A 13719-nucleotide genomic window follows, 5' to 3' on the forward strand; every position below is an offset into this window, starting at 1 on the left:
TCAATTTAAACACCCTGTATATTAATAGGGACAATAACTATTCACGTGCATGGCGTACTTGATTTGTTTACTATTCGAGCATGAGGTGGGATTGGAATCCCCAAGTAGAAATAAAACATTCTTGGTTTCACCTTTTAACCGAAAGTTTTGCGATAGTCGTCTTAAATCTTTTAGATGTAGATTTGTTTGAGTACGAAAATCTACTTTCAACCACTTTCCTAAAGTGACATACCTTCAAAGGGATTCAGATTGGGGCAACACTTTTTAAAAAAAAAATTCAAAGGACATCGCACTTCTGTGTGAAATAGCTTTCTACGGATTTATTTCAAATTTAAATTTGTTGTTAAGACTGGTCAATGAATCAAAATTGTTCACTGCCAATTTTTCCTAGCTCCTATAGTTTGTCCAGTATCAGTGGTCAAATTTGGACAAAACTTAAAACCCGAGGTGATTATCACCGTTTTGGTTGAAACTCGGGGGTTAGGTAGACCTTATGGTTGTATGAAAATTGCCAAATTGAAAAGTTGCAATGGGCTTTAGTTTTCCTATGGCAACCGAAAATGGTTTTGACCTCTCCATTTAAAAAAGCATGGTATTTTCTCGGTTGACCAAATTTTGTTAAAATTTAAATAAAATTGATTAATTTTACCCAAAATTCTTGATTAATTTTACCCATAATAGGTCAAATTCATCTTTTTGGGTAAGTTTTGAAAATTTAATTTTTTCAAATTTTTTAAGTAAGTGAAACCGAGAAAATCCCATGCTTTTTTAAATGGAGATTTTTCGTTTTGAGTGATCAAACAAATTTTCGATTGCCATGGGAAAACTAAAGCCCATTGCAACTTTTCCCATTGGTAATTTTCATACTACTATAAGGTCTACCGAACCCCCGAGTTTCAACAAAATCCGTGATAATCACCTCGGGTAGTCTCCTTGTTAGTATAGTCTTTTGGGTAAAAAACTTTATGGTATATTGGTTCCGGTGGCGTCTCGTGCGTCGCGGGTTCTGGTGCACAACTTATCTGTCTCACCGTGAGTTTGGTTTCATTCCAATCACAATCAGTGGGTTTCCGAAACGGTTCCCTTTTAAGACACATATTTCGAATTATTCATTATTTCTTACTTATTATATTTTCTTTTTTAAACCATTTCTTATGGAAAATATTTACAAATAATACCACGTACGAAAATTCCTCGAATAATAAGTTAAAAGGAATCAAAAATAGGTAACGTAGTTTGAATTTTAAATATGGCCAAGTTAATGTCAGTCAACCAGAACCCGCGACGCACTACAACGCGAACCAATTTACCGTTAATTGTTTTTAACAAAAAGACTTTACTAACAATTAAGGAGAGTACCCGAGATGTTTATTTCAAAGTCGGACGTGATGTAGACATGGATTAAATAACCTTACAGGGATAGTTCTCTGTAATACATTTTACTATACTACGAGTTGAAGATGTTGGTTTCAAACGAGGCTGCCAGATATTTTTGCCGTCCCCGCAATTTTACCCCCTTTACCGATACAAATCCGGAACAAGATTTTTTGATACGTTGCCATCTCGCGGCGGCTTTTGGCGAATTTAATATTTTTCCAACGGTTTGTTTTATTACATTTGAAATTGAAATATTCAATCGTGGTCAGTACCTCAGTGGCTCTGGAGCTTCCTGGTTAAATGTGAGAAATAATAAGTACTGTCAGCGACCTTTTTCATATTGTTTTTAAGCCATTTATGTATATCACCTAATTTTTCATTAAATTGTTTATAGGCTTTCAAACTGTAAACAAGTTTTCAATTGATAGGCCTTGGCCTACAAAAATAATAATTTCATCAATCGCGATTGCACCCCCTTTGCAATTTCCCCCCCGTGTATCGGTAAAATCGAGACTTCCGGTCGTTGACAATTCTGGCCACCAGGGTACGTCTGGAGCAAATATTGTACCCCAGAAAACTGTCCCTGTAAGGTTATTTAATCCATGATGTAGACCTATATGAGATATGAAATTTCCCAAGAGGAGACGTTGCACTACCCATTCGATTTGCCAAGGCAACCGAAAATGGTTTTGACACTTAAAACAAAAAAATCTCCATTTAAAAAAGCATGGAAATTTCTGGGTTTCACAGGGTTCTGCCTACATTTTTTTTTAAATTTGAAAATCACGAAATGGTATAATTTGGACCACATTTAGGTAAATTTCATCAAGTTTGGGTAAATACCGTAAATTGGAACATTCTTGGGGTAAAATTATAACTAGTTTTGGGTAAAATAAGGAAAAAATCTTATTTTTGTTGGAAATAAATCCGCCACGAGTAAACAGACCTTGGACATGTGTATATCCCGTCAAACAAGCGAACCCAATCGTGTCATTCCTTAATTGGAAGTGGTCTCTGTAGTCGAATGGTAATGATGTTTCTCAGTGAAAGAAATAAAACTGAATATGGGTAGATTAAATTCTGTTCGAAAATTACATTCCAAATTATACAGATGCAATTAAACTACAATCATAAAAGTGTTTTAGTTTATCCAATTTCAATGTATGATATTGAACTTTATTCCGATTAAAAAAAATTGATCCAAACATAATTTGATTTGAAGGGAATGCGTATTGTAATAATAATAATAATAATAATAATAATAATAATAATAATAATACTCAGCTAGGCTAATACCCAAGGCATCAAGCGACTTTTAAAGCCATTAATTCAGGTGGCCGGATTACAATGCGTAGGAGGGTGGTGAAAAGCCCAGCATGCCACGCGAGCCAACAGCTCCCTACACTAACTATTACCGTCAACCTCAACAAGTTTTTATGGAAGGAGAAACCGAAGAACTCGGGGGAAAACCCCTTAAACCAGTGGGGAGAGAACTAGCAAACTCAACGCAGTTGGATCCAAAATTGGACACTGAATCAATTTAAGTCGTGAGGGATTCATTTAGCGCTTAAACTCGCAAACTCGGCAGTTTTCCAAGAATGCTAAGAAATATCTGTCGACTAAAGAGAGTAGAAAGAGTATCATTTAAGCTTAGGGCAATTTGGAGCTCGCATCGTGATTAGAGATCCTCCGAGGGATCCTCCGTTCGAACGCTCCGCCATCACATTTGATTTCGCTCGGAATGAACGGCGCTGGCCAAACATAGACGCTTCCATCCGAGTACAGGGCGCCTACTGGTTCGCCTTCGCTGAAAGTTTAGTTTACCAAGCTAATGGGGAGAGAAAATTCCCGTTCCTCCACCTTCGTTCCGAATTACGCGAACACAAGAAAAGGGAAGCCCGCCAGAGAGAGGCTCGCGAGAGGGAAGAGTTTATTAGTTCTACGCTTTGCTCCCGCCAGTAATTGATTACTTAAAGAGTCCGAGCGGTGCCGTGTAGCCCGGATGTCCACTATTTGTCCAACCCCTCCTCTCCGTAGCCCCCTCCCGCGCATCCTCCTACTAACCCTCGTAGTGGCTCTTTCAATCTTAATCTCGGCCCTGTTAACCCCGACCCTCCGAAGCGGCGACCAGGATAAGCCGACACCGAAGTCGAAGCGCCGCGAAGAGCTACCTTAGTACTCGTATCATGGTCCGGGGTGATTGAACCCTTTTTACCTACGCGGAGGTTCTTTTTAAAGGGGTATTTATCCAGCGTGCGCATTAACATATCTACCCCCGATCGTACGGGACGGGAACGCCTTTACTAGGTAATGGTAAGTGTCGCGTTTACGCTGATGGAGAGAGCGAAATCACTCTCGACGCACGGCTCCTGTATTGTAAAGTAATTTTATTATCCGGTAAGCGTTCCGAAACAACGTAGTTAATTTGGGAAGTAAATCAACTGGCGGACTGAATCTTTTACGATGTAGATGGGCTACGGTCTTACCCGAGAATTCGTTCGTCCTACACTTCGCTTCCGCTTAGCATCGTCTCTCAGTCGAGGCTGATAGTATGGCCTACCAACTTGGATAGTTTTGGAGTATTAGAGGGCGAGCTTTACCTCTTGTAAAATTCGTTTACAACCTTTCTTTGGGCATCTATAAAAGGGATTTTATCACGCTATCGGCCCCTTCTTGTCCTTTTACCCCGGCTCGGAGCGGATAACCAAGAGCCCTAATAAATTCCCAATCTTGACTGCGCTCGTATAGGCGCCACGGAGTGCCACCTCCTCCACCGGAAGACAGCTTTTAATGCCTTATCTATCTTAAGATGTCCTCCTTTCCTTCGCCCGTAGTTTACTTACTATACTGATCGAAACGTAATAAAATTACGTTTTATTCCAAGTCGGGGAGTTTCTTACCTTACTCGCTTCGGCTTACGAGAAGGACATTGGCCTTCTGCGGAGGAACTTGAATAAATTGAAACCTGTCACCTAGGAGCAACACAGCTCCCCGCACAAGGAGAACGCAACCCGTCCAAAACCGTGCAATAGTCGTTTCAATAAACGCCGCTCTCCTTTCGCTTCTCCCATGACGTAGTCACTGATCTGAAATATTTTCGGTCGGGCGGTAACAGGGTTGCCAATTCAACCGGTAACCAACACACTAAGCCATCTTCAATCCGACTTGTAAAATAGATTTTGCGTTTCACTTTCACCATGATTTCACAAAAGAGACAAGCCTTTGCGCACGTGTGCGTCCTGGTCGAAGTAAATGATAAATTTTATATGATATAAAGGTAAAATCTTTTTTAAACTTTTATATAACTTTTACCGCCTAAAATGTGGTCTTATTTTCGGCACCGCTTCAAAACTAAAAGACAAGGACTAAATAAAACCTAGCTTTCCATTCTACGCTCTCAGTGCTATTACTCCTTGGGGACTCGCTGATCTGCTTTTATTGAGACGCCTATTTCTTGCGTACATTTTTCATTGGTTAGACGCTTTAGAAGGGGAAATTTCGGAAATTGTCTTCCCCCTTTCCGTAAAACGGTCAGAGTAAAGGCTCGTCCAATGAAATTTGTATACGTGTTTAAAGGCTAGCTGCGTTCTCCTTGCGTTTGTTGCTCCTGGCTGTCACGAGCGCGAATAAGCAATATCGTAGATTGTTTTGGTCTTAGCTAACTTGTTAAAATGTTCCTGGAAAGTCGTCATAGCACTGCCAACTTCTATATTTAGCGTTTCCGCGATCGGGGTTGGCCGTGGTCAAAACATATGGGCTACTTCACTCAGTGGCGTAGCGTGTATTTCTTTCACCCGGGGCAAACCCTAAATTTGCCGCCCCCCCTTTATTTTCGCAACTAAGCAAAAAATCTGTTGCTCTGTTGATTGAAAAAGGATTCAAGTCATTTAAAAATTAAAATTTTATTTTGCGTGTTTTTAGCAATGCGAACTCTTTAATGAAATGATCAATATTAATTGGTACCTCTTGTTCGATTGCCAAGAAACACAGATTTGTTAATCTCAACATGCACATTGTAGACCTTTAATAATTTTTTATAATTTTTCTAATACACGATCTCGGCCGGCCGCGTTAGTTTCAATTTTCCAGGCCACTGGCCGCCCCCTACATCTAAGCCGCCCGGGGCCATGACCCCCTTTGCCCCTCCCATGCTACGCCACTGACTTCACTAAGCCTAGGTTCTAGTCTTAAGTCTTTATTTTTCTTACAATTTTCTTTAATATTTAATATTTTGTGTTGTCAAAAACATTTTTCGTTGCCATGGCAAAATGGTTGCCCATTGAATAAATTCCCTTTAGGATTTTTCAAGTTACATGAAGGTCTACCAATCCCCCGAGTTTCAACAAAATCGGTGGGTTACACTTCGGGATGTCTCCTTTGTAAGTGAAGTCAACCTCCCGAAAAGCATTCTGGGAATTTTTCCCTGCCACATATGTTTTCCCCCTTTTCTACTCCAGGGTAGACGTTATTACTCCAAGGTTCAACGGTAAACTTTAAAGCAATTTTATAACCACGTGACTATTTTTGAAGGTTTCTACCGTTTGATGGCGCTCAAATGTGTCCCGAAAGATATTTTACCCAATATACCTTGCAATTTACGCGATCGCCTATTCCTAGGACGTATTTTCCTCCGAGATATAGCGACTAAGATAGGTATTGATGCTACGCATTGAAAAGACAGTAAAAGTATCTGATCCGTACTCCTTATTGATTAAAATCTTAGAAGAGATTATGTAGTCTGATGGGCCAGTCTCGTATTAGCGTTTGCTGATATAATTGCGATTGCTAGGATCCAAAGAGAAACTGGAATGTATTTAAGCAAACACGCTCTAGCTTTTAAGACTACGTGAAGTCTCTTATATAGTATCGTGGATTCTACGCGGAGATCATTTCGAGTGGTGTTCTGATCTTTTGACTGAACCTCTCGATATGAATAGGAAGGTTAAAATTATCGGAGAGACTCAATAGTTTATTTGCGCTTCAACTAAAATGAAAATTTCGTCAAAACTCTTTAAGTAGATGTTTTAGAAAACTTTTTTTGGAGTACTTTATTTTTATATTCATTCTTTTTTCTTTGATAGAGCGATACTACAGCAGTCAGAATTTAGTCGCGGAGACTATAAACGTAGAAAAAACGAGTGAAAATAGCAAAATTCTGAATGTTTTCTTCTTAAAAATCGTTCTTTTAACTTCAAAAATAGAATAATATTAGTCCAATCAGCTCTAGTGAAAGAATTATTCACAGTTTTGCTGCTGCGCGATTTAATGAATTGAAACTAGCGTTGAATTTTATATTACGTTAATAAGCAGTTACGTTTTTATTTGAAGAAATAATATACTTTTCAGAAATTTGAATTTTTTTTCTGAAACTTGACCAATTATTTCGGGACTTTGTAGGATCCCTATTTAAGCAGTTGGTAAAAAAACTTGGTTTACTAATCATCTTAGTTTTTTATGCAAATTTGAATTATTGTCGACATAGCTACAGTGCCGGCCCGATGTAAGTTTTAGGATGGATCGAGATCCGATTATGGCGGCCCCTAGCTTGCCCTATGATAAAAATATTTTTTCCTTTATTTTTCTTTACCACTGAGGCGCCTAATAATCATGATTACATGATTAAAAATTTAATCATGATTAAATAATTTTAATCATGATTTAATCAATATAATCACGATTTAAATATAGAATTTTTATCATGTGCAGCTTAATGACAAATTATGTACCAAAAATAATATCAATGAACTTAATAAAATACCTCGTGAAATATTATATCGAGTAATTATACAATCATTTTAATCACGATTTAATAATTTTAATCATGATTTAATAATTTTAATCACGATTTTATCACTTTAATCACGATTTAACAATTTTAATACTGATTTAATCATTTTAAGCATTTTGATCATTTTAATCGAGATTTAATCATTCTAATCATTTTAATCGAGATTTAATAATTCTAATCATTTTAATCGAGATTTAATCATTCTAATAATTTTGATCGAGATTTAATCCTTTCAATCATGATTTAATTATTTCAATCATGATTTAATTATTTCAATCATGATTTAATTATTTCAATCATGATTTAATTATTTCAATCATGATTTAATTATTTCAATCATGATTTAATTATTTCAATCATGATTTAATCCCACTTAATAATTTCAATTATGATTTAGTCCGATTTATTAATTTCAATCATGATGAAATCGGACCTAATAATATAATCAGCTAGGCTAATACCCAAGGCACAACCTTAGGCCTAAGTCATCAAGCGACTTTTGAAGCCATTAATTCAGGTGGCCGGGTTACAATGCGTAGGAGGGTGGTTGCAAGCCCTTCAAGCCAAGCGAGCCAACCGCTCCCTACACTAACTATTACCGTTAACCTCAACAAGTTATATAATAATGCTAGTGATCTGCCCCTAGGAGGCCGCCCCTGAAACTTGGGGCCTGGATTGGTTGCTCCATTCACCCTATGGTAGGGCCGGCCCTGCATATATCAAAATCAAAACTACATTATATTAACTAAAATTAATTATCTATTTTTCACTTTTGACTTTTACCACATTTGAATACAGACTAGAAGGGTCGGGAAGTGGTCTGAAATATGACCTTCCACCCGATAGTGACAGTATAGCAGGGAAGTATACTGAACGTAAATGTAATTTCCTCAAAATATTTTTGGAATTTCCATCACCGAGCTACGCTGCTAATAACATCGCTCAAATATATAAACCCGAACTTCCGATAAACTTTCTCGAATTCCAGTTGGTCAACCACAGCCCGCGTTTTTAAAATTATCTCTCTCTCTGGAAACTCCCAACTCTGTAGTGGCACCCTTCGAATGTATATATATTTTTTAAAAGTGAAAGAAATTTTTGAGGATATCGGCAAAGCAATAATTCACTCTCCACGCTCTCCATCTTTCGACATCTCTTCCCTTCGCCGCGGAGTAAGGAGAGAAGTACCCAAACCTTTTCTACAAATTTTGGGCTCTTTCGCTAAGTTATACGAAATCTATAAATCCTATTATAGGATTTCAAGTTAGAGGTTTCTACCGTAGTCAGCTTAGCTTTGTTCCGGCAATTCCTTGTTTTCATTCGCCATTCTTCTTTTTCCGTTCGCTCTGGTTTTGGTCGCCGGGGGCTGGTCCCCGCTATTTCCTAAACCAGCTCCGAACATTGCCGGGGCCCTTCTGACTCCCCCCAGCGTAAAACGATTTTATTGACAAAAGCCGCTAGTTTCGCTCATCGAAGGGGACCCCCCCCCCACCCTCGCCTTAGCCACATCTTTTCTGAGACGGGGGATGGAAACCCCTTCTGGTTCAGTAAGTGGATAACACATCTCAGTAACTGCCTCGAATTCGCAGTTTGCCCATCTTTTTACTTTTTTTCCTTTTCTTTTCTATTTCAATTGATTTCTTACGTTTTCAGAATCCTCTAGCCATTCTTTCAAGAAATTTTCTATATGGACCAAAAAATTGTTTGGCAGTTTCTCCTTAATGCGATTGCCAAATTTGGGTGTCCAGATTTGGCAACAACGTGTCGTTACCTAGATGTACCTACTTTTGTCTAAAATCTGTCGTTTTCAAAGTTAATGTACATATATTATGCTGCTTAGATCTTGGTGTAGTTCGTATACGAAATACGCTTGTCATACGATTTATCGTAAGTTGATAGTTATGTGTTATATTTGTGTTAGCTATAGGAGCAACAAACTCAGCACCCCACACCAGAAGAACGCAACCCGTCAAAAGTCTTGCATTTTCTTGCGTACATTTTTCATTGGTTAGACGCTTTAGAGCCTGCGGGCGTCGGGAGGGGAAAATTAGGAAATTGTCTTCCCCCTTTCCGTAAAACATTCAGCATAAAGGCTCGTCCAATGAAATTTGAACACAACACTGCGTTAGCGTGTTTAAAGGCTAGCGTTGTGTTTGTTGCTCCTAGGTGTCAGCTATAGTCCAAATATTACTCATAGCTTAAAGTGGAGAATCGTAGATGCGATGTCACACCCAATAAGATATGCGCTTATCAAGGTTTTTCTAAAGTGCGGGCCTTAGGCAATAGCTCTTTCTATTATATAATATATACGCATACATGTATAAAAAGTTTTTTTTGGAGCGCGCGCTCCCTAATATTTCCGTGTAGAGGGTCTCGTGCGTTTTCGCGCGAGCTCAACAAAAACTAAAATATGCGCGCGCTCTCTCTAACTTTAACTGCACGATGAATCTAACGTAATCACGTGACCTCTCGTATTTTATATAAAGAGCTATTTTGTCTAATCAGTAACGCGATGCTGGATGTAGAATTGGCATCATACACAAAACAATAAGACTGTCTAGCGAACAAAATATCCATCTTATAAACGTAGACAAACCAGGTAAATACCCGAAGGCATCCTCCTGCACGCGCACACTGTGACGAACAGGCAAAGAGTACGTTTTAGGCCTAATGACTTAGTTCGAAGTCCACCATAATTGTATGGTCATTCTAGAATGGGCTTTTATATAGGATATATTTCTCATTTTAAAAGTATCGTTTCATGGCACAACAGGGTTCGTACGAAAATTTCTGATCTAAAATCCCTGACTTTTCCAGGTTATCCCTGACCAATGTTTGCCAGTATTCCTGACCTTTTTGGTTATCCCTGACTTATCCCTGACTTTCAACGAAATTATTTGAATCCCTGACTTATCCCTGACGTTTTCCCGCATTTTACAGTTCCCTGACTTATCCAGGTTTTCCAGGATATCCAGATTCTGTACGAACCCTGCATAAGCTAATACGTCAAATAACCGCTCCGTGGCTGGAAACGGATTTAAATTAGAAACCCCAAATTTACCAACTGCAACATTTTCTTATCAATAAGTCCGTTAACGGCAAAGAAAAACCAGCGAAATCAGCCCATAAGCATTCCTCTTATAGGCATCGGCGAAATAATCTCCAGCATCAGCTTAAAAATGGCTTTGGAATGGTTTCTCTTCTCCTTAATGGAAACGCGACTTCTTTATTTTTCGACCGGAAAATCCTTAACGTAGTTTCTGGAGAACGATAAAAGTAGAATATATATATGTGTCTCGCTAGCTGGCGCTCGCAGCCTCTTCCCATCAGCCTTCCTTTCTCCTTTCCTATGGCGTCCGATTGCCGAGTTTCTCGTAATTGAACGCGCTCTTCGAGAAAACGCGAGAGAATCGATAAAAAGCTGCCCGGTTACCCGCCGTCGTCTCTCTCTCTCAAGGCGAGACTCGAAACTCCTTTTCTCCGTCCAAGCACATCTTTTTCTTCGACCTCCTCTCGAAGATCTGTTCTCCATCCCCTTCCCAGCATCGAGGATCTAATTTCTCTCTCGCTTCGTCCGAGCCCTCTGGATACGGATCATTTAAATCCCAAAGATTTTTATTTTTATAGATTTAATTATTTTTCCCGAGGAAATGATTGCCATTTGGAAGCGAGTGTTTTTTTTTAATTCATTAAAACCTAGTTGAGAGGTCCCGTTCGCAGTTGCCTTAATTAGTTTAGTAATTAATTTTACGCTAATTTTAGGTAGTAGCTTCGTTGAAACCTAGGAGCAACACACACAAGGAGAAGGAATACCGTCAAAAATCGTGCATTTTCTCGCGTATAGTTTTCATTGGTTAGTCGGAAGGGGAAAATTCGGAAATTGTCTTCCCCCTTTCCGTAAAACGTTCAGCGTAAAGGCTCGTCCAATGAAATTTGTACACAACACGGCGTTAGCGTGTTTAAAGGCTAGCTGCGTTCTCCTGGTGTTTTTTGCTCCTAAGTTGAAACAACCGTACTCAATAAATTCAAGCTTTAGTATTTAGTTGGTAAGTGCTCGTTGGATCAAAAGGTAGGATAGGCTTAATTTTTTATAATATTAAATTAATAAAACCCCTTTTTAAATTGTTTTATTATATTTTTCATCTGGAAGAATTACTTTGCGGGCAAATGCCCAAATGAACACGGAATTTTATTGTAGTTCAGTTATTCTCCGAAATTTCCGGCATTTTTATTAAACACTCCCGAAACGTTAACAAAAAAGTCACTGTTCAGTTTATTATATATTAACACGTATAAAAATGTTCGCTTTTACACCATAACGCCAAATAACGAAATTTATTTTAACGTTATTATTATTCGTTATTTAAAACTTGTAATTTTTTTTCCATTTCCGTTTTCGCGTAAGGTTTTTCATTTGGTTTAAATTTATTGATTTTTAGTCGAGAATATCACCGGCTTTTTCATATCTTATTAAATTGAATATCAACAGAAATTTATTATTTCGTGTCTAAAAGTGTTTTTTATTTAAACCAATTTATTTTTAATTGTTGAGCCGACAAACTTTTATTTTAGGTTTTTGGTATAGTTAGACGTCCATCAGAATCTTTTCTTGATAGTTTGTTTAAAAATGAATACTGAGTAAACTGAAACGGGGGTGGAAAGGGGGCGAAAAGTCAATTGTTTTTTTTTTGTGTATTATTATTGAAATTGTACGATTCGTAATTATATTAGCTTCGTTTTAACTATATGTACAATAACCCACGTTAGTTTATTGGTGTACATTGAAGGACGCGTTGATCGTTACCATTCCATCCTCTTTTTTCTATCGATTTTCTTTTTGTTATCACAACTCGCAAACATTTTTCACTTTTCACCCAATTAACGAACCGCGTCGTTAGATACAACGCCTCGATCGATATCCGCGTCGGAGCGCTCGTCACACGGTGGTTTCCTTCTGGACGCAAGGTCCCTTGGACGAGCCGCTGCCGGTACTGTCTTGGGACCTCTGTCTCGGAACCCCGGCGACCACAGGCACTATCCGGCGTCGCTGCAGGGACGAAGCCCATTCGTTCGAGTCCTCGTCGCAAGCGGCGCAAACCGTCGGAGGCGATGACCGGGAATCGCCCCACATTCGCGGGTTTTGGGTTCTGGTCATCGTGTGGCGCAAGAAACGCGGTCCTTCCACGCTCGAGACCGTCGGAGACACGGACACGGGCGACGACGCTGCTTGTTGTTGTTGCGACGGTGACGGACCATTCTCGACCACGACGGTCGTGGCTGTCGAAGACGAAGACGAGGACTTAGGGGGCAGAGGGGGCGAGCTCGATGACGCGGCGAAGGTGGGCGACATCTCGCCGCACTCTCGAACCAACGGTGCCCTTAGAATCTGTCCGGCCCCGACACCACGTGGGGGAAACGACGTCATCCGGAAGTGAACGGATCGGAAGATAAGCGGTGGTGACGGGTACCACGAGATAAAGATAAAAAGAGAAAAAAAGAAAATGGAAACAGGCGTGTTTCCGTGGGGTTTTTCTTTCTATTTAACAAGTACCGTAACTTTCGCCAAAAGGACATGCATAGTGTTAAGCGACTATTAGTCGCGTTCACACTATAGCACGCGTCATTTTCCGCTTAAAGTCCTACTAAAGTAATAAATCAAGTAGTTATTGTTTAGTGGAAAGCGAGTATAGTGTGATCGCGTGGTAATAATTTTATTTAAGATGTATACCGGATTTACGAAGTAGAGTTAGCACATTTTTTAGAATTTATTCGGGTTAGGAATAGTGAATTATAATTGCAATTTATGATTTTAGTTTAATTTTGACCAAGTACTTCGTAAGTCTGGAACTCGAGTGAGTTTAGACACAATGGGACAGAGGGATGCGATTCTGAGTTCTACGTTTAAGTACGTACATTGTTTAAAGGGAAAAGCGCATGCATTTTATTTCGGGAAGAAGGAATATAGATTTAGATAGAATTTGTTTCCATGCCGACACATTTCTTACCAAGACTTTCATTTAAATGTATTTTAATTAAAAAATAATAATCATTATTTAAACGGCCGTTACGTTATTATCTTCGAATATAATCGGATGCAATTTTATCACGCGCGAAAAATTTACGTCGCGTGATTATTTTAAAGCCATTTGATCGGATTAATGGCCGTTTGTTTTTTATCACGCGCTTGTTTTTAAAAAGGGTCTCAAAAACTGAAAAAGGGGGGCTCCACACTTTGACTTTCAGAATTTGGGAAGAAGGTTCGGCACGTACTCACACCCGCATCTCTTGCGCCGTGGCGTTGCGTCCTCCCCGTCCCAAGGTGCCCGCGTTGTTGGCGTTCTGCTGGTTGATGTGGTGCTGGTTGGAGGGCAAGACCTGCACGCCCATTTGGTTGGGGTCCCCCTGGTGGGTGGTGGCCAACAGGGGTTGCGCCTCCGGCTGCAGGTGGATGTGATCTTGAGGGGAGACACCGATGTTGGTGGGCTTAGGGGGAACCTTGAGGGTAAAAATATGAATATTTTCTTTCTCGTCGTCGTAGTAGGATCCAAACTAGA

The 13719-nt window shown here is 39.4% G+C and overlaps 1 protein-coding gene across 4 annotated transcripts in view; it reads right to left on the reverse strand.

Moving 5' to 3' along the window:
- Positions 1 to 11559: 11559 nt before the first annotated feature.
- The window catches only part of LOC149952720 (neuroligin-4, X-linked-like), a 145800-nt gene continuing 143640 nt past the window's right edge, over positions 11560 to 13719 (reverse strand). For 2 of the 4 annotated variants that reach the window (XM_090168762.1, XM_090168759.1), the window contains 2 exons: positions 13440 to 13714; positions 11560 to 12551 (listed from right to left, as the gene is read on the reverse strand). In XM_090168762.1, the coding sequence (XP_090024888.1) occupies positions 12545 to 12551; positions 13440 to 13714 (282 nt within the window). In that variant the 3' untranslated portion in view covers positions 11560 to 12544. Of the gene's footprint in view, positions 12552 to 13435; positions 13715 to 13719 lie in introns of all 4 variants that reach the window. The other 2 variants (XM_090168761.1, XM_090168760.1) reach the window with 2 other exon arrangements.

The sequence above is a fragment of the Leiobunum rupestre genome, chromosome 3 (genome assembly GCF_980474605.1).
Source record: "Leiobunum rupestre chromosome 3, qqLeiRupe1.1.hap1, whole genome shotgun sequence".
Taxonomy (NCBI): Eukaryota; Metazoa; Arthropoda; class Arachnida; order Opiliones; family Sclerosomatidae; genus Leiobunum; species Leiobunum rupestre.